Source organism: Drosophila virilis, chromosome 5, assembly GCF_030788295.1.
Source record: "Drosophila virilis strain 15010-1051.87 chromosome 5, Dvir_AGI_RSII-ME, whole genome shotgun sequence".
Classification (NCBI taxonomy): domain Eukaryota; kingdom Metazoa; phylum Arthropoda; class Insecta; order Diptera; family Drosophilidae; genus Drosophila; species Drosophila virilis.
This window is the reverse complement of record NC_091547.1, coordinates 14,505,135-14,524,340: the sequence shown is the minus strand read 5'-3', so window position 1 is coordinate 14,524,340 and position 19,206 is coordinate 14,505,135. Positions and strand designations below refer to the sequence as shown.

The 19,206-nt window shown below is 45.0% G+C and overlaps 6 protein-coding genes across 10 annotated transcripts in view; 2 read left to right on the top strand and 4 right to left on the bottom strand.

The window, feature by feature from the left end:
* a (arc) overlaps positions 1–13,402 on the top strand; it is a 46,643-nt gene extending 33,241 nt beyond the window's left edge. For 2 of the 4 annotated variants that reach the window (XM_002049878.4, XM_070210577.1), the window contains 7 exons: positions 1,977–2,775; positions 4,274–4,423; positions 9,984–11,487; positions 11,555–12,798; positions 12,881–13,051; positions 13,109–13,226; positions 13,294–13,402. In XM_002049878.4, coding sequence (XP_002049914.1) covers positions 2,019–2,775; positions 4,274–4,423; positions 9,984–11,487; positions 11,555–12,798; positions 12,881–13,051; positions 13,109–13,226; positions 13,294–13,324 — 3,975 coding nt within the window. In that variant the 5' untranslated portion in view covers positions 1,977–2,018 and the 3' untranslated portion in view covers positions 13,325–13,402. Of the gene's footprint in view, positions 1–1,976; positions 2,776–4,273; positions 4,424–9,651; positions 9,901–9,983; positions 11,488–11,554; positions 12,799–12,880; positions 13,052–13,108; positions 13,227–13,293 lie in introns of those variants that run through there. The other 2 variants (XM_032437054.2, XM_032437055.2) reach the window with 2 other exon arrangements.
* Positions 2,850–3,864, bottom strand: LOC138911430 (uncharacterized). Its single transcript, XM_070210579.1, has one exon. It carries the CDS (start codon positions 3,856–3,858, stop codon positions 2,974–2,976), a length of 885 nt encoding a protein of 294 aa, XP_070066680.1. The 5' UTR covers positions 3,859–3,864; the 3' UTR covers positions 2,850–2,973.
* Positions 8,319–9,405, bottom strand: LOC6627259 (gamma-soluble NSF attachment protein). The gene has a single exon (XM_002049879.4). The coding sequence runs from the start codon at positions 9,340–9,342 to the stop codon at positions 8,428–8,430; it is 915 nt and encodes a 304-aa protein (XP_002049915.1). The 5' UTR covers positions 9,343–9,405; the 3' UTR covers positions 8,319–8,427.
* A 439-nt stretch (positions 13,403–13,841) lies between the features above and the next one.
* On the bottom strand, positions 13,842–16,718 carry LOC6627260 (tRNA pseudouridine(38/39) synthase). Of its 2 annotated transcripts, none has more exons than XM_002049880.4 (5): positions 16,385–16,718; positions 16,230–16,321; positions 15,310–15,804; positions 14,085–14,645; positions 13,842–14,018 (listed from the first exon to the last, which is right to left on the bottom strand). In XM_002049880.4, the coding sequence occupies exons 1-5, from the start codon at positions 16,663–16,665 to the stop codon at positions 13,918–13,920; spliced, it is 1,530 nt and encodes a 509-aa protein (XP_002049916.1). In that variant the 5' UTR covers positions 16,666–16,718; the 3' UTR covers positions 13,842–13,917. The 2 variants fall into 2 exon arrangements, with proteins under 2 accessions (XP_002049916.1, XP_015029337.1); XM_015173851.3 differs by having other exon boundaries at positions 16,404–16,541.
* Positions 16,719–17,135: 417 nt separating this feature from the next.
* Positions 17,136–18,301, top strand: LOC6627261 (uncharacterized). The gene is made up of 3 exons (XM_002049881.4): positions 17,136–17,458; positions 17,508–18,073; positions 18,129–18,301. Exons 1-3 carry the CDS (start codon positions 17,222–17,224, stop codon positions 18,220–18,222), a joined length of 897 nt encoding a protein of 298 aa, XP_002049917.1. The 5' UTR covers positions 17,136–17,221; the 3' UTR covers positions 18,223–18,301.
* Positions 18,244–19,056, bottom strand: Lsm11 (U6 snRNA-associated Sm-like protein LSm11). Its single transcript, XM_002049882.4, has one exon. It carries the CDS (start codon positions 19,017–19,019, stop codon positions 18,264–18,266), a length of 756 nt encoding a protein of 251 aa, XP_002049918.1. The 5' UTR covers positions 19,020–19,056; the 3' UTR covers positions 18,244–18,263.
* Between the last annotated feature and the right edge of the window lie 150 nt (positions 19,057–19,206).

Genomic DNA, 19,206 nt, shown 5'->3' with positions numbered 1-19,206 from the left:
AATGAGCCGAGTCAGTTCTTGGAACTGCGCCAACGTCGCGTCCTTGAAACAGGTTTCGCCCATAAACAAGACGGCCATTGGAACGACTACGCCGCCAACGGCCACTGCGACTGCGATTGCGACGATGACTGCGACTGCGCTTATGACTCGGTTCTATGCAGGTCGCAACCTAAGAAACCATTAAAGTTTTACTTTTACTCTATTAATTAGAGGACTTCGAAACGCACACATGAAATATACGACATCGATTCTAAGGCCAATTAAATCGACATTACGACAACATATTGGGCAAGCGCTCCAAGTGCCGGAGATTCTCCTGGGCGCCGCTTAAAAGCGTCCATAAAAATCAGGCAGGCCAGACTCAAAGCGTCTGATAAAATTAGCAAAATTATTGCCACACAGTAGCCCTGGTGCTGGCGGGGAAGCGCCAGACGGGTCAAAGCGCCATGGGACGTCATTCGATTTGACTAAGTGGCGCTGCACAGTGGGAGAGGTAATAGAATGGCAAGATCGGAGTGTTATTGTTGCAATTAAGAAAATACATATTCAACCAGGTTTCCTAACCAAAAGAAAGCTTTACAAATGGAAATTTTTACCTCTTAAACGTAATAAAAGTACGTAATAAAAACATTCAACAGCTGTTCAGCTCAAGCAACAAGGCAGTTAAATAATAACATTGGTAAATATTAATATTTTCAATAAATTCAAAATGGAGTATTTTTACCAGGGCTAGAGACACATAAAATTGAGCTCGGTTCGGTTCACGGTTCGAACCAACTCTTTGACTTTGGGCTCGGTTCATGAACCTAGTTTAATTAATGTTGCATGTAGCCCTGTTTGTAAATTTTGTGTTTGTACTTTTAATAGCCAATTCGAGTTTTGAGCATGAAACACAACATTTTGACCAGGGTGCAAGACAATCGTATTTAAGTAAATGCATTCATAGATGCACACGCAAAAGTCACATCAATTAGATGCACGGGACGCGCATTGACGGGTTAGATGGTTGGCCGACTCGCTGGCCAGAGGATCCGCTCGAATGAGTGGCTGGCTATTTGGTTAGCATTAATCTTAAATTGGCATTGACGACTTTCAAGTACGTTGGCCAATTTGAAAAGTAAAAGGCAGTTGTGTAAATTAGCCATCTAAGTGGCTGCTGATCGACATCGACAACGGCAACGACAACGACATCGTTTTCTGTTTTCTATTGCGTCTTAGCTGTTAACTGTTGGCTGGGCTGTTAACTTTTGGCTGCCAACTGTTAACTATTGCCTGGTTCGTTGGCCATCCACCCACATGTCGCAATCGCGACGGCAGCTGTTGCCCGACCTTCAGGCAAATGCCTTTCCTTGATTTACGAGCACGCTAGCCAACAGCTTGAAGTGAAGTGCAAATATTTATGGCTCGTCAACAATAATACAAATATTAAGCAAGCGAATGGTATACACAAAATAATAACAGTGTGCACACATGTTTTTGTTAATATGGTCTGATAACCACCTTATATGCGTTTATTGAACTGATAGCTGCTCAGCTTGCATCCCGCTGAATTAATGCTATATTTCTGATAAGACCGATAAGAGCTTGGCAGATTGCAGTGCCTCAACTATAAATAGAATTCTTATTAAAGATTTTAGTGTACAAAGTGGCATATGCGTGGCAATAAAATTCAATTTATTGTAAAATAATGAACTATTTGTTGCTGTTGCTTTTGTTGCTCGCAGCAACTCCAACAATTGCAGAGCATCAACACTTTGCACAGAGCGCCAAATTTTTCAACGATTCCCGCTGAAAATTCGACGGGCCTGCGAGCTGTAATTTATGTTAATTATACGCTCCGTTGAACGAAAAACAGAAGAGGAAAATTGTGAAAAACTGGAATGCTTATAGAAAATGAGTTCAAATTGGGTTTTTAGGCCTTAACTAATTTGCCTGGACTCGATTGAAAAACTAATGTGCCACTCCTACAATTGCAGCAAACAACGACAGCAACAACAATAACAACAACAACCCATAGTATGCGTCTCTTTAAAACGCGCAAATCTACGGACACATACAGCACTTTAAGCGCCGCTCAGCAACAGCAACATTTGAGCAACAACAGCAACACTTGCCCCAGCGGCAGCAGCAGCAAGCAAAACAACAGCAGCAACAGCAGCAACAAAACTCACGCCTTGGCAACATGCAGCAACAGATTCAGCAAAAGCATTGCCAGCAGTGTAGCCATATCCTCATCCTTGCCTGATCTGCACGATAACTCGCCCGTCATGATACTAAGCTGCACTACCCTAACAAGCAATGGCGCCGCCACAACGACAGCAGCAGCAGCAGCAGCAGCAGCAGCCGCTGCATCGGCAACTGGCAATAATGGGCAGCCGTTACGCACAGCCACGCCCACATGTCTGCTAAGTGGACGCCAGACGCCGTCAGGGCTATCGGTGCTCTCCTTGCAGGAGGCCAACACTTTGCACAAGCAACAGCAACAACAACAGCACCAGCAACAACCAACCATTTATGTGCCCAATAAGCTGAGCAACAATGTCAACAATGCCAGCGCAACAAACTATCTGCTCAGCTACGCCAACAGCAGCAGCGCCAGCGTCCAGCAACAGCATCAACAGCAACAGCAACAGCAACAGCAGCACTATCAGCAATATGTGGCACAGCGTCTTCATCCCGCTGCTAGCTCAGCCTCTAATAGCTGCCTGTATGAGAAGTCAACTCTAAACGCATCGGGAGCATGTAATGGCAGCAGCATCTCGCTGGCGTCAAATGGTAAGTGCAAAGGGCTAAAAAAGGTTTGTTAATGGAACAGAAGCTAGCATATAGATAACACAAGAGTCCACATATCAGCTGAGATAAGTGTTTAATTATCATTTATATATTTAACTAATTATAATTGTAAGTCGAAACTGTCGTAGGTTCATTAAGCTTTGCTGGCACGCGTCACAATAATCTCAAATTCCATACATTTTATAAGATCTTTCCTTTTAAATATTTATTCAATAACGTTGGCAGTTGAGTGCAATCGTTGAGCTCCCAATGGCAATCTTCTGCCAGTGCTTCTTGGTTTTGCTCAGTGTCAGTTGTGGCTTGAACCTTCACCAAATAACCCGCTCCATTTCGAATGCAGAATGAACTTGAATTGTCGCTAGGAGCGCTCTGCAGAGTGTAGGTTCCCGAGGCGGTCGGCTGCAATATGTTGATGAACCATTTTGCTTGCATCTCGCATGCGTTTTCCAGGCTTAGCCATGCCTGGGACGTGTCTGCCACGACAAGTTGCCACATGCAGCAGTTGCTGTTGGCGCCCAGCATCAGAGCCTCACCCGGCAAAGCATATAACTGATGCCTGGCATGTTTCAAGCATAACCATCGACTCCTAACCAGAACGCCCAGTGAATTTGGCAAGCTCTGCAACATATTCGTCACCTGGGCACTACGCCACAGCGGATGCCCTTGCAGCTGACGCAGCTTCAGCGCAAAATGTGGCAGCAAAATTTGATTGCTGCCCAAGCGATTCGAGCGCCGCAATTGCCAATAAAAGCTTATCCACAGCCAAAGTTTGAGCGGGTTGTTGATGCTGCTGCTAGGACTGAGCTTAGTCTGCAGTTGCCTCAACTGTTGCGCACTTTTGGGTGTCTCCAGGAAGGCCACATTCCAAGCCAAACGCTGCTGCTGCTCCGGGCTAAGGCGGTCACTTAACCGCTGGGTCCAGTCTTCGAATTGGGCACTGGAACCGTTTAGCTGCTGCAAAACCATTGTCGGCAAATTGACCCGAAAACTGGCCTCTGCCTCTGTTCTGGCCAACAGTATTGCCAACAACGGCAGCCAGATCTTGACACCCAACCGCCCAACCATCTTCGTGCCAACTGCCGGTTACTTCCTCATCAGCTCATATTTATAGAGTAGCAGAGAGTATTACGATTTCAGCATCGAGTTGGTGTGTTGATCGGGTACGTATGTATATTATCTGAGTTAACAACTTGCCAAGCCATGCTACACACTTTAGTTAGTATGTTCAGATAATCAGATTTTTAAATTTTAACTGATTTAAAATTTTAAAATGTTCTTTTAAGATTTTATAATATACTTAAATTTAATTGATAAACCTGTCAGGGTATACAATTATTAGCCTGTCATTAAAGCTCTTTAGAATTTTATGCTTATCTTGCTGAGAACCTATCAGTCGAAAGTCATTGCTCTTTTGACTGAGAGCGAATGCACCCAAATATGAATTTTGTGAATGTCTAGTTATATTTCGCTTTGCTTCAAGGTCATATGCCCGACTACAAGCTGGTGACGGCCGTGCCCGTCGTTGTCCTGGACGATGAACAAAAATTGGCCACTGCACCGGCAGCTGCTGAGACGAGCAGCGACATTGGCACAGGCAGCGCCTCATCCTTGGCAAGCACCACACGCAATGGTGAGTACCACGTCAAGCCTCATGATTAAAGTGAAACTAAGCCAGCCCAAAATAGATGCAAAGCCTCAAAGCCTTAAATGCCCCGAAATTGATTTTTAAATGATGTGCCCCTCCAAGTGCTAGGCAATGTATCTTCTATCTATATTTACGCTCTCCGCTGCCTATTCAATTTATGGGCTTCAATCGGGAGAGAGTACTCATAAATTAGATGGCAGCCAGTGCTAATTTTGTAGCATTATTTAATTGCTGCTCGCACATACATAACATGCTCAACAATCAATTTGCCGTGACTCGAGTATTTCGGCAGCCGGCTGTAAACATTTCCGCATCTGTCAACGCATCGTCGAGCACTCGCGATTGTCATCGATACTGGGAAGTGGGCGATGCGTGCATGTAAAAAGCACGCCCTTTAATACCGTATTGACCCGATTTTGCATTGTGCGCCGCCGCCGTTGCTGTAATGCGATCTGGAGCGGCAACTGTGGCTGTGACTGGAACTGGGATGGGTATTATATCTTTTATGGCATGGCCTGGGCAAGTTGTTGACTGCGGTTTCGGTTACGGCCCTAAATCCCATAAGCGACCAAGTGTGACAAAGCGTGGCATTATGTGATCCATTTGACTGCTGCCATCGAGTGATTCGATGATTCGCAATGTATGCTCCAAGCTGAAAGAGTTGTGTGACATGCGCTAAGATGTTGTTGTGGTTTGCTCCCTATAAATCGGATCATTATGCATTAACGATTGGACTTGAAGCAAAATGGCACAACAATTGAGTGCAAAAAAAAAAAAAAAAAACCAAGAAGGAACAACACAATCAGAAAACTCTTTTTTTGCCACTCCTCATTCTACTCCCCCTTTCGGGTAGAGCGCGAAGAAAAGCTTAAACGTTTTTTTTTTTTAAGAGTTTCTGGTAGGCAACTTTCCAACGAGGATCTGAGATCTAGTGTACGGATGCCAGTTCTTTTTAAAAGTCAGTTGCATATTTTGTAACTCTATGATTTGCAATAATAACAATAAAATTATTTTGACTTGGCCAACAAGTTCAATAGCCATGCCATGGGAAATACTATCACAACATTTGCATAATGCGCCTTGGAGTGCCCGAGCCGAGTCGAGTCGACCCAGAACATGTGCACCACGGACAGCACCATTGCCAACAACAATAACAAACAAAGAATTGGAAACGAATGCACACGGCATACAATAATATCTCACGTACGCACTTCAATTCTCCGATCTAGATCGGCGCATAACGGAGAAGACGCTGCTCGTGTAGGGGAAACGGAGCCGATGCCTTGACTGAGTGGAGATCGATAATCGGCCAACAAAATAAATCAAGTCGAAGGAGGAGAAACATGTAATAAGCGATAATCCAGTATAAATGCGCATGCGTGCAGTGCCAAAAGCAGCGCGAGCACTGCGAGCATCTGGACAAAACTGCTCCAGCTGGAGTTGGGATGAAGATGGTAGATGGTAGATGGAACCCGGCGCAAAGGCCAAATTATAGCGTTTATGTTGTACGTTTTACCGACTGCCAACTGAGGACTGCCGACAGCTGGGCGAGTAGAGACTCAAAGATGGGGCGCTTATTGATTTCTCATGCTGCTGCTGCTGCTGCTGTCGTAGTTTCTTCTTGTCCAACGGATTCTCGGTTCACAGTGGGAATCGGAGCCAATCATGGCCATAATTTGAGATCTGATGAAAGCAATTTACAGCTATAGACGTGGCGTTTGTTCAGCCGCTTGACCTTGAGCCCGCAACACCCAGCGTATCTTCATTCGGCCCTCGCCATCAATTAGAATCAATTAAGATTGGCATTAGAATGACACACCGAGAGCGGGCAGATGCCAAAGCCAATTCTGTGAAGCCAAATCGCCTCCGACACGCAAAGCATCTCAGCTTGTGACACCTGCCAGCTAAGGCCGGGCTTTGTTGCGAATTTGTAAAATAAATGACGGGAAATGCCATTAGAGAGGGAGGCAGAGAAGAGCCCAAGAGTTGATGCGAAATCTTGGAGAGTATCGCTGGAGAACCATTCAAATATTATTATAATAAAACATTTTGAAATACGAAAATGGGCAACAGAAGAAGAAGCCGAACCTGGCAATTTTTATGTTCAATTCTTAGAGTTCATATTTTTTTATTATGGATTTCTAAGCTTATAACATAACAGTTTGTAAGTCTAACAAAACTTGTTTAGGCTCTAAGAATTTGCAGCTCCTTATTCTCCGTCCGCCTCGCGCGACTTGCATGTCAGCCGGCGAGTTGCAACAAAAGGCAGCTTCTCGAGCTAGACTTCGGTCGGATCTTGCGGGCACTTGACACCGTCTTGAAAGTTAAGTGGGTGTAGAATTTGTGGCATGTGGCCGGCGGTCGTTTTTGATTCCCGATGAGTGTGCTCCGCGTGGCGGAGGCTGTCATATAATTGATGCCTGCACCATTTGCTATTATTGTTTAACACTCGCCGGCTGCGGCCCATCCCCCAATCCTCGTCAGATGATTGCAAACGGCTGCGCGTGTTGAAATTTTAATCAAAGCCAAATGTGCCAAGCTGTTGGCAAACGAATGGCGAAACAAAGTCGGTCACGCCTGGGTGGAGTTTCAGCTGGAGTTGTTTCAACTGTCAACCCGAATTGAGGCTGGCAACGAGCCAAACGCTGCGCCCACACATTCTCTGGATTAAGCCCCCGCGGCTGGGCTGCGGCTATTAAACATCTTTGGCACGAGCCAGAGACGCCGATGCAGATGCAGATGCAGATGCATGGATGGAGTCCAAGCCGATGTCTCGGTCGTTGTTCGTCGTTCGATGGGATTGACTCGCACTTAAAGTCGTAGATGAAAATAGTTTTCAAAATTTTATTGTGTCCATAATATACCTGGATCCATGTTTTCCCGTTCTTCTGTTCCCGAAGAGCTGTATCATCACAACAACAACAACAACAAGAAATTTGCTGCAGCTGATTCTTTTGTGCATGTTTTATACTAATTGTTTGGCCAGCTCTCCCTCTCCCACTCTCTCTCTCTCTCTCTCTCTCTCTCTCTCCCTCTCCCTCCATTGCTCTTCGCCTTTTTTACAAACACCCACAGCCTGTGCCTGTCCAGCTCGCTGCAGCTGTGATAAATATGGGACAAGCGCATAAATTTGTTTATTAACGATCCAAAGCTCGGACCGTACCTGAAACTCCGCCTTGAATGGCTTTTTAAGTGTTGGCAATTGATGTTAAACCAGATCATAAAAAACTCCTAAGGCGCTATTAGATTGGACTTGGATGAACCATTTGTAACTGAGCTGTGTCTGAAGTTTAATAACTGTACTAAGTTACGAGCACTGCCCAATTTGTGAAACCGGAAATCCAGTTTAATATGGGTTCCCTGTGTGTAATACATGATATGATGATTTTCAAGTTTCCTTGCGTTATGTAAAAGCAGAATAATGTTAAATCTCGTTCAGTTTTAACAATTGATCATTATTTCCAATTGGTGCAGCTTGCGAAACGCATTTAAATACAAACGTGAGAAATACCCTTGCAGGACGAACCTTTTTCAATCAATTTATTTACTTTTTCATTATGCCGCAATTAAATTGTTCTTATTTAGAATAAGTACAAAATTCCATTTTCATAAACAGGGTTGTTGCCATTGAAAATATACAGTGCTGCAAAACGCATTGTTTCTAGCCCCCTTTCTCAACACATTCACTTGCAGCAAAAAACAACAGTTAATTATTATTCCACCGATTACTCATAATGCCTTGTTCGTATACAAATATAAAAATATATCTATATCTTATGTGGCAATCTATATGCGTAATTCAGATACAATATAAACTCCATATTATTGGCATCTTAGTATTTATATTGCCTTTGGTACTACCAAAAATATACACTTAATATGAGGCAGAAGACTGAATATTATTTTATTAAGTATATTTTTGTTAACGATTAAAATGTAAATTGCATTAATTGATTAATTAGCACTTAGATAACAACAAAATACGCCGTCTAACACAAGTCCTCGCCCTCATCCTCATGATCTCTGGCATTATTCAGCTCATCGGCAGCTACGGATTTCTTCGCTACCTCTAGACCTTTCGGTAATGGAATGTTTTTAGCCAAAATTGCATACTCCACATCCATGTGTCGGATGAATGGAGATGCCAGCATTCGGGCTGCCAGTTCGCCGTCCTCCTCGTCGAAAGCTTGCAAAAGCGTCGTCAACGTGGATACTTCATCGGGCTCACAGCAAGTGCCCCATTCCCTGAACGACTTTTCTGCCTCGACCGAGTCACCTCGAGCCAACTGCACCAGTACGAGCGCCACAACCAAACGGCCGATTTGACCGAACGATTCTGTTTGCTGATACAACCCAATTTCTGTTTTGAGCGCCTTTGTCGCCTCTTCGAACCGCTGCAGCTTGACCAATATTCTCGATACTTTCGAGGAGTATATGGCTGCTTGCCGGGTTGAATCTTCAATTAGAATGACCTCCACTGCATGCTGATACAGGCGAAGAGCCACATCCGGGTGATTTGCTTCCGTTAATTTGGCCGCTTTTTCCAGCGCAGAGGCGGCAGCTTCTGGTGAGCCATGCTGCTGATAAAGGCTGCATGCCCTGTTGGCATATTCCTCGACATCCGTTAGCTTGTCAACATCTTTGCACAGCAAGATAATCTGTTCGTATGACTTTGCTGCATGGAACCAGGATTTGTTGTTTTTGTAGCAATCAATAGCCTTTAACAAGCACTCCTTGCTTTTGTCGAATGATTTCGCAATCTTGTACGCAGTTGCTGCCTTTGCGTATTCGTCGGCGGCACTGTCATAGTCAGGTACCCATTTTAACAGGGATGTTTTTAAGCTTTTTTCGGCTGTTTGGACTAATTGTTCTGCCTCGGCAATTTTTTTAGCAGCCACAGACATTTTTGCACTCGAAAAATCAATTGTTGTTTATGTGTAAGATGTGACTGTAGACTGTAAGTGGAAAAAAGAACTGTGAAAAATACTGAAACATGGTTGTACATGCTATACCGATATATCGATAACTTATTTGCGATAGTTTAGTTTATAAGGCGCGCTCAAGTGACGTCATACGCATGGGGAAATGAATTTGAACAGATACTTTGAAAAAAAAACCAACGTTCGTTATTTTCAAAACCCGAACATTTTTTTCCTCAGAAAAGTAGAAAGCGTAAGGTTGCCGCACCAATCACCCTGTCAAGTCTCGTATTGAAATTGCGGTTATTTCAAGTTGCAGCAATCAACACATCTTTAAAGCCGACCTTTGTTGTGGTTGCTTGGCTGGAAAGCGTGTAAGCCGATGCCTTTCACGAACACGTGACAGGCTATCAACCGCAATGCAAAAGCGGCCTGGTTGTCAATGCTAAAAGAACAGACAAGGTCTAGGTCCAGGTCCAAGTCCAAGTCGAGCTTGATTCGCGCTTGCTGCGGCGGCTGTCAATGCGGCCATGTCCATGAGGTGTTAAGATTAATTGAAGCATTATAATTAATTTAGAAATAACTTTCTGATTGAATGCTCTCCCCATTCCCTGCCTCTTTTGCAGTGTTCACGTGGGGCAAGCGCATGAGTCGCAAACTGGATTTGCTAAAGCGCAGCGAGTCGCCTGCCGCCAACACACACAAGTCGCACACGGATCTGCGCAGCTTGTTTCACTCGCCAACGCACAAGGCTAACAATGGGAAGCCGTCAGCAACGCCTACTGGAGCTTATCAGGGCACTACGCTTAAAAAGTGCAAGTCGGGACCCATTGAAACGATCAAGCAGCGTCACCAGCAGCAGCACCAGCACCAGCAGCAGCAGCAGCAACAACAGTTCCAGCTGCAATCGGCACAGGATGCGGCAAGCAGGGGCAGCCAGAGCGCTCAGTCAACGCCCACACATCAGTATCAGCCAGCAACACGCCCACAAAAGGCGCTGAAGAACTTCTTTCATCGCATTGGCTCCACGGGCATGCTGAATCATCGCTCGCACAATCTGCTAAAGGCTTCCGAAGCGTCACAGCAGGCAACTCCAAGCAGCCAAACGCTGTATCGCAGCAGCTCGACCAGCCAGTTGTCTAGCTGCTCATACATCAAGTGCGACGATCCCACCGAGGGCCTAAATCTGCAGCGACAACATTTACAGCAGCAAAAGCAGCAGCAGCAGCAGCAGCAGCACTCGCCTCGCATATCTAGCCTCAAGTCCAGCAGTTGCGATGACATTGCCAAGGTGAGCAGCTGCCTGACCGCCAGCAGCAGCAATGGCAGCGCTGCCGGCGACAATGTGGGCTCCCTTGCCCTTCAAGCTGGCGGCGGAAGTAACACGGCCAGCGGCGGCGGTCAGCAGGATGCCAGCCGTCGTGGCGCCTTTCCTTATGCCTTTTTGCGTTCACGACTCTCGGTGCTACCCGAGGAGAACGGTGGCTCTGTGCTGCTCAAGCATCAGCAACAACAACGCGAGCAATTCCAGCGCGAAACGTCCGTGAATCAGACTGCATCGGCTACGTCGCAGACACAATCGCCGTTGCCCCAGCGTCATTCGCCGGAGCAGCAGCTGGTGAATGTGTCTCGCAACGACAGCATCTCATCCAAGGACTGGGAACCACTTTACCAAAGATTAAGTAGTTGTCTGAGTTCAAATGAGTCGGGCTATGACAGCGATGGTGGCGGCGGCGGCGTCGGTGGAGGCGGAGGCACAGCCGGTGCCCGCCTAGGCAATAATCTTAGCATCTCCGCCGGAGATACAGAATCTATTGCCTCAGGCACACTAAAGCGCAATTCGCTCATCTCGCTCAGCTCCTCCGAGGGCGTCGGCATGGGCCTGGGCCTGGGCTCGGGCTCCTCACTGCGCAACAGCATTTGCAGTGCACCCGTCTCGCTGGGCGGCTACAACTATGACTACGAAACGGAGACCATCAGGCGACGCTTCCGACAACTCAAACTGGAGCGTAAATGTCAAGAGGACTACATTGGGCTGGTGCTGTCACCCAAAATGGTCGTCACCAACAACAATGAGCAGCAGTATCGATATCTGATTGTTGAGCTCGAGCCATACGGCATGGCACAAAAGTAAGTTAACTTAATTTAATTAATGACTCCATATACTTAACTGCCCTTCATTTCTATCCTTCCACAGAGATGGTCGTCTGCGGCTGGGCGATGAGATTGTTAATGTGAACGGCAAGCATTTGCGTGGCATTCAGTCGTTTGGTGAGGTGCAACGTCTGCTCAGCTGCTTTGTGGAGAACTGCATTGATCTGGTCATAGCGCACGATGAGATTGCCACCGTCACAGATTTCTATACCAAAATACGCATTGATGGAATGAGCACACAGCGCCAGAGGCTCAGCTATGCACAGCGCACGGACAGCCTGAACAGTTTACAAAGCCTGCAGTTGCAGGTGGAACAGGAGCAGGAACAGGTTCGTGACCGGACAGAAGAACGCGAACGTGATGCGGCTGGACTGGAGGATACGTGCGAGGATCAGTGCGATGCGCGCTCCCTGGCCAGCGTCAGCACCCTGCCATCGCCTATGCCGCTGATGCAGCATCGTCGAAGCTCCACGCCGCGCCACTCGCTCGACGTGAGCGCACCAGAGCATGAGCTGTTGCGGCGCAGAGCGCGCAGCTCTTCAGGTCAGCGCAGCTTGGCTCTAACACCAACACCGCTCTTTAACAACCAATCAAACAATGACACCTCCTTCTCGACCTCTGTTAACAATAACAATAACGACTCATACACACCTGTGTATGCAAATCGAGCGGCCAGCGTCTGTGTGGGCTCTTCGCTGGCGGACGATGAGAAGTGGTGGCTACTGGCACGAAAGCGCTGCTCGGAAGGGGCTGCACTGTCCTCCGACACAGGCATCGGTGGCCAGCAGTTCGGCCAGCGAATGCATTATGCCCGCAATTCCATCAATCTAACCAATTCACATTATCGCTCGCTGAGATTCGCACATTCGCGACTCAGTTCGTCGCGACTTAGTTTGTTCATGCAGACGGCGCCGGCGGCAGCATCTAACAGTCTACCTGATGGCAATACAACAACCACAGACAACCCAACAACCAGCACAACAACAACTGATCTCACTAATAATACGCAACACCAGCAACAAAAACAACAACAACAACAACAACAACCAGCACAACACCATTCATTATACATCAAGCACTCGCCAAAAAACATTTCATTGTTTGCGCCTAATCCGTTTCTTAATTCCTGCTCCACTGCACCATCCTCATCATCATCAGCAGCAGCAGCCTCATTGGCACCTCCCACCGCATCACTAATGCACCATCGACCATCGCTGCCAGTGGCCAAGCTAACGATACGCGACGAGGAAATGGCCGAAGTCATACGCGCCTCAATGAGTAGTGAGGGTGAGCTTAACCCAATAACCCATCCACATTAACACTCATTCGAATCTCACTAAACATCCTTATTGGCTTACATTGTCTCTAGGCACTGGGCGCTGCACGCAGAAGACAATTACGTTTTTCAAGGGACCTGGCCTGAAGTCCTTGGGATTCAGCATTGTGGGCGGCCGAGACTCGCCCAAGGGCAACATGGGCATCTTTGTGAAAACAGTTTTCCCCTCGGGACAAGCTGCAGATGATGGCACGCTGCAAGCTGGTAAGTTTAGGCCCCATTTTTACCTCATTTTCGATTTCAATTTAAAACCTATTGCAGGCGATGAGATTGTGGAAATCAATGGCCATTCCGTGCAGGGCATGAGTCATGCCGAAACTATTGGACTTTTCAAAAATGTGCGCGAGGGCACAATTGCGCTTAAAATCTTGAGACGCAAGTAAGATGATTCTAACTAATTAATAAAACAGACTGTTTGAATTTCATATTTGGTTTATCTATTTCAGACTACAAAAGGCAAAGTCAATGGGCACATAAGCGAATCATTGGATCACATATACATAAAGCTATACACTCTACATACATATCGACTATAAATGTTAGCACTATTGTTAATACCTGAACAGCAGCACATAATTCTTTTAAGCAAGTTAAATGTACATAGAACACTTAAATTTAGTACTAGTTATGTTCTGGCCCCCAGCATATATGTACCTTTGCTAGCATACATAATATATATGTATCACTTAATATAACTCATACAAAACTAGGCTATTTGCATGCTATATTGAAGTAATTTAATGAATCAACCTTTTTAAATTAGTTAGATAATCTAAGCCAATCTTCTAAACGTTGTACAATTTTTTGAAAATTAAAATGCCTACCGTAAAATGAGTACCTATACACAGACTTGAAATTCTATTTCCAATCCTTATTATTATTAAAATTAAAAATAAATGTGCAACACGGCGAAGAAGGCATTTCCAACTCAAAAATCGCATATACCCCAAGATATTGTTTGTATATCGCGGATAACAGTTGGGAAGAGTAAACATTATGAATTCAAGATCTTTATTTGAAATATGTTTCTGCAGAAACTGTCAACCTCTACCAAATACTTGATTACATATTTAACCATCCGGTTTACTTAAAACCGTCTCCGTTCCTGCATCGCTTGTTAAAAGCAGTCGTTGCTTTTTCACAAAATGCTCAATTCGATTTTCCAGGCTCTCTGAAAAAGCATATACATTAATGTTTATTAATTAATCAGACATAGGTTTTAAAGTCAGGCACTCACCACATCGCTTGCGCTGTAGAAGTGGCTGATACTGACGCGGCTTGACCGCATCCTGCAGCATTATTGCTTGTGATTGGATCTCTTGTGCCTTGTAGTTGCGCTCAAGGAGATCCTCCAGCTGCACCAATACGTTGCGTATCATGGTGCACTTGACGCTGAACTGTGTCCACTCGCATTGCACGTTCTCGATGAGCTTTTGTAGATTCTCCTCACTGTAAACCCAATCGGTTAGATCACTTTTCGTCGCCTCGACGTTTTCAGGCTTTTGCGCGGCGAGATCCACGTCATCATCAAGGTCATCAATAGCAGCCGAGGATGACGCTGGCGGAATTGCTTGACGTGTGGAGTGTGCCCGAAATTCACAGCGAAATAGGTTCAATGGCAAGCCAATCGCTGGCGTGTACTGTGGCTTACAAGGATTGCTGACGACATCTAGCAATTTACTGATGACGCACGGCTGCTCATGCTTCTGCCCAACCAGCAGCAGCACAGCCATGATGCAGCGTATCTGGTGCCACAGGAAAGCATTGCCTTGTATCTCCAAATAGTACATTGCGTAGCCTGTTGAATTAAAATTTAAAGTACATTAGTTCTTTAAATATATTGATTGAATTGAAATGTTTGTATGTAATTATGTATGTATGTATGTATGTATATGTGTATGTGTGTATGTGTGTGCATGTGTGTATGTATGTATGTATGTACGTATATATGTATGTATGCATGTAAAATGTGTTCTATGCCAGCAGACCAGTTTGTCTTGTTGAGCGGCAAATTTAAATAAAGCTGCCCTCCTCCTCGATTCTCAAAAATTTAAGTAAGGCTCGCAGGCTTCACAAATGAATTAGTCGCAGGCGGCTTCAACGCTGGAAGCTGAGGAGCCGGAGGAGCACCAAGAGGGCGGAGCAGGAGGCGTGTTTGTAGGTATGTAGGTAGATAGATATGTATGTATGTATGTATGTATGTATGTATGTATGTATGTATGTATGTATGTATGTATGTATGTATGTATGTATGTATGTTTGTATGTATGTATGTATGTATGTGTGTGTGTGTGTGTGTGTGTGTGTGTGTGTAGGTATGTATCCATGCATGCATGCATGCATGCAAGTGTGTATATATGTATGCATGCATACATGTATACATGTGTGTACGTATGTATGTAGCATGCATGCATGCATGTATGAATTTATATATGCATATTCTAATTTAGTGCTACACTCACCTGAATTTGAATGCATTTGTATATCTGTATTATCACATGGCTTTATCGCTGCTCCCTGTAAATTGCGCATGTAATTCGTAACGCCATTGTGGACATCCATTTTACAGAAATTCCTGAAATCGCCATGGCACACAAGTGATTGGCAGGCAATGCGCATGGCCTCAATATCCAGATCCCCTTTGGGAAAGTAGTATCGGTAAGTGCGTGAAATACAGTCGAAACGTGCGCTATATGCCGGATTTCGCAGTGGCATCCAGGAGACGCACTGAATGTTTTTGGGCAACACGCGATTCAGCAGACTGCAGTAATCAATTTCAGAGCTGAGCGCCTCAGGCTCCATTTGGACATCCGGCGCATGCTTGCTGCGCAAATCAATGGATATCACTTGGCAGAAGGCGCTCACCTCCTTGTCGGTGCGTCCGCATCGATGATAGTTGGAAGTAGCACGGGATTCGATCAGGCAGGTACGTATCAAAGCACGAAACAAATACGCTTCTGCAAAATATATATAATTTTCTTGATAAGCATCAATAGCCGAGTCGATCTAGCCATGTCTGTTTGTCATCCCTTCTGTCTGTATATATGAACGCGTTGCTCTCAGAACCTATGACAGCTAGACTTGAAATTTTGAACGGAGGTTGTCCTAGGTTCCTAATAGGTCCTCTTAGGTCATGTTGCTTGAATAGCATAAACAAATCAAGTACTTTTTATATCAGATATTGGTTGCCTTTGGCTTCGCTGGCTGCAATAAGGTTTTCAAAAGATTGAGCAACACGGAAAACCTAGTTTAGACGAAGAAGGCTATCCTCCAACACTGAGAGGAACTGATTGTATTCACTTTCAATTCGAATATGATATAAATGGTTTCTCTGCTGGACTTTTACGCAGGGCCTTTACTCCCCTCAAGTATTGGTACTCACCAATCGTATCCATTGAATCCTCCTGACACGCAAAGCCCTGGTAATCCCAGCCGAAATACATTACCTTAATCAGCACATGCCGCTTGTGTGCACTAAAATCGAATCAATAATTAGCTACATAGATTGCAATGAAACTTTAATGGCATTGGACTTACCTGGCCCAATTAAACTTACGTTGCTTGTCTTTCTTTCCCGATGTATCTTTCTCGCTGTCCTTGGGTTTTAATTCCTGCTCATCTTCCCTACGCAGTACAGCTGTGTACTCATAATTGTTTTTGTCGCTCTCGGTCAGTTTCTTTTGTAAGAGGTTTTTCAGCTGAAAATTGTACGCCTCTAGCTGCACAATTTTGTCAATTAATTCCGTTTTGCTCAGCTGATCGAGCGCCTCACGGGACAAGCCCTTCACGCGTTTATTAATAACAACTTTCTTGTTCATTCTGCATATAAACAAATGCAACACGTGCGGCTCACAAGCATCCCATGATTGTTGATAATGTATCGATATTTTCGATATCAAACACTCCGATTATTCAGATTAACTATTTATCGATCAAATTTCAAATTATATTATTTCAATACTACCAGTTTAAAATAAGTTATATTATATTCCAATGCCTTTGGGTCATTATCCTGAATCCGTCATCTAAATTTACTGAACATGTTTCCGCGGGCCTAAATTCCTCAGTATAATTCATATTGAAGGTGCACCTGTTTTATATATTGTAATGGAAGCATACATTTATTTATTTATGTTCTTAATACAAAATAAAATTGGGAAGTGCCCTTAAAGTATTATCATTAAGTATTTGAACTAGTTTAATTAATCGAATACAATAGGCTGGATACATCGATACATTTCCGATATCTTAAACTCTTATATATCGGCTGTGGGCTGTGTTTAGTACTCAGTGTTTTATATGGTAATCATATTGGAGTAGTATTGGCGTTTAATCTTAGACTCGTAAATAAAAAGAAGTTAAAAACCCTTCAATATGCTAGATGGGTGGTACTGTCGGTCTTTGGCTAATCAAAAGCCCACATCCAATAGGACAGAGGGGGAGCATCTCGAAAGTGATGAAGAGGCACATACAAAACAATCAGCAGCAGTTTCTGAAGCAGCGCCACCGACAGCTGCAACAAGCTCGGCATCGACTGGCACAGCCAATGGAAATATAGATTATAAGGAGCGCTACAGAAATTTGAAGCGCAAATTGAAATTTCTCATCTATGTAAGTGATGATGCGTCCATTGGGAATATCATTTAATTTGTGTTGGTAGGAAAACGAATATTTTCAGGACCTGCTACATACTAATCAACGACGCCTGCTGAAAGTGTCTCGTGACCGATCGTTCCTGATTGATCGCCTGTTGTTATACGAAAAGCCTGCCAAGGACTCTAGTGACAGTGATGCGACTGATAGCTCCAATTCTGACGTGGAACCTATGACCTCATCAGTAGCACTGGCGCAACCTGCCTTCGACTCGACTAAGGAACCTGTGACTATGCGGCGGAAGCATAAAGAAAAGGGAGCTGCAAATGTGACCGTTCCCACAACGCATACAGGTGCCGTAGGTGGGGCAACACGTGGACGCAGGCGCAAGATTCCGACCGGTGGCTCTATCCAACATCAGCCGGCTAAGAAGCAGCTAATGGCCACGGCAACGGTGTCGCCCTCAGTGCAACATCAGCTGGCTGCAAAGGGCGTCACTGGCACCTTGAGCACAGCAGAAATAACGCGCCAATTACAAGAACGTAGACCGACGCCCATAGAACTCATGAGTCCGGAATGCGCCTCCGCCACTGTTCCAGTTACAATGCTAAGCGATGAGAGCCCCTCTAAAATGTAAGCGGCTTATCGATTCAACGAAATCAATTACAAGCTAATTTTCTTTACCCAGCTATCCAAAGGACAGCTTGCAACACCTCATGGAGGACGACTCACCCTCGCATGTTGCGGCCGAGGAATGTGTGCCAATGGTATACACAAATTGATGTATTTAAAAGACTACTCAATCCTGACGAAAATGCAACTTTTACTCTTTTGAATTATCAATAAATGTAATTAAAGCTATGTTTTCGCCGCGAACCATAAGTTGGGGTATTTCGCGGCGTAGCTGTACGTTTTTACGGTTTAGACTTTTCACATGCACTTCGGGCACTGTGATTCCCATTTGCCGTAGTCGGTTGCGGCATTCATCTGATGCAGGTGTGCTACAAATCTTTTGCTCGCCAAATTTATATTTGCGACGCTGCCAGACCTCAACGGCGTTTTTCAGCAGGAGGTTCCACTGTTTATCAAAGGCCACAAGTTCCCCATCGATACGGCCGCCAATAGTGTGTTCTTTGCGCAAGTAAACCCGCAGACGCATCTGACCCAGCTTCTCCGGTGTTGGCAAATGTTTTTGCAGCAACGCCAACGGCCCCTCGGCGCCTGCCATGTGTGTGAAAAGATTGCGCTGGTATTTCGACTTGGGGACACCTTCAACCGGCATTTGATGGGGCTCAAAACGTCGTTCACTCGACGGTTCCCCAACCGCCGAAAAAGGATTTTTGCTGTTTGTTGCCTTTGGAGGCACATCGTTGCTTTTCTGTCGCTTGTTCAGTTGCCAAACGCCGAATTTTACTAGAGCACTTTCGAAAGCTGCTAGATTTTGATATAGAACTTTTGGCGCCCTTTCTGTGACTTTGAAATCTGCGGCGTAGAGTGCACGGAGTGGATTAAATTGCTCGCTGCCCACATCCAGTTCCTCTGGCGTGTTGCTCTCCGCTTCTAAATGTGTGTCGCTCATTATCTGGTTTGTTATACTGTAAAAACGAGCATTAATGGTATTCCGCCATTCTATTTTTTAGTAAATCGTCAAGGCGATAGCCGATAATGATCTTGTATTACGTCAAAGACTTCACAGGATACCTTGTGTAGAGATATCGATTTTAGTGAATAGCTTGAAAATTGCATGAACTGGAGACAGCGATTTT

Bases quoted from the DNA above. Each gene is read 5' to 3' on its own strand.
- LOC138911430 (XM_070210579.1), bottom strand. From the start codon at position 3,858: ATGGTTGGGCGGTTGGGTGTCAAGATCTGGCTGCCGTTGTTGGCAATA.
- LOC6627259 (XM_002049879.4), bottom strand. From the start codon at position 9,342: ATGTCTGTGGCTGCTAAAAAAATTGCCGAGGCAGAACAATTAGTCCAA.
- LOC6627260 (XM_002049880.4), bottom strand. From the start codon at position 16,665: ATGAACAAGAAAGTTGTTATTAATAAACGCGTGAAGGGCTTGTCCCGT. The intron at 16,322-16,384 runs GTAAGTCCAATG...ATTCGATTTTAG, and splicing joins CGTAAGTTTAATTGGGCCAG to TGCACACAAGCGGCATGTGC. The intron at 14,646-15,309 runs GTGAGTGTAGCA...TTAATTCAACAG, and splicing joins ACAAATGCATTCAAATTCAG to GCTACGCAATGTACTATTTG.
- LOC6627261 (XM_002049881.4), top strand. From the start codon at position 17,222: ATGCTAGATGGGTGGTACTGTCGGTCTTTGGCTAATCAAAAGCCCACA. The intron at 17,459-17,507 runs GTAAGTGATGAT...TTGTGTTGGTAG, and splicing joins AATTGAAATTTCTCATCTAT to GAAAACGAATATTTTCAGGA. The intron at 18,074-18,128 runs GTAAGCGGCTTA...TTCTTTACCCAG, and splicing joins GATGAGAGCCCCTCTAAAAT to CTATCCAAAGGACAGCTTGC.
- Lsm11 (XM_002049882.4), bottom strand. From the start codon at position 19,019: ATGAGCGACACACATTTAGAAGCGGAGAGCAACACGCCAGAGGAACTG.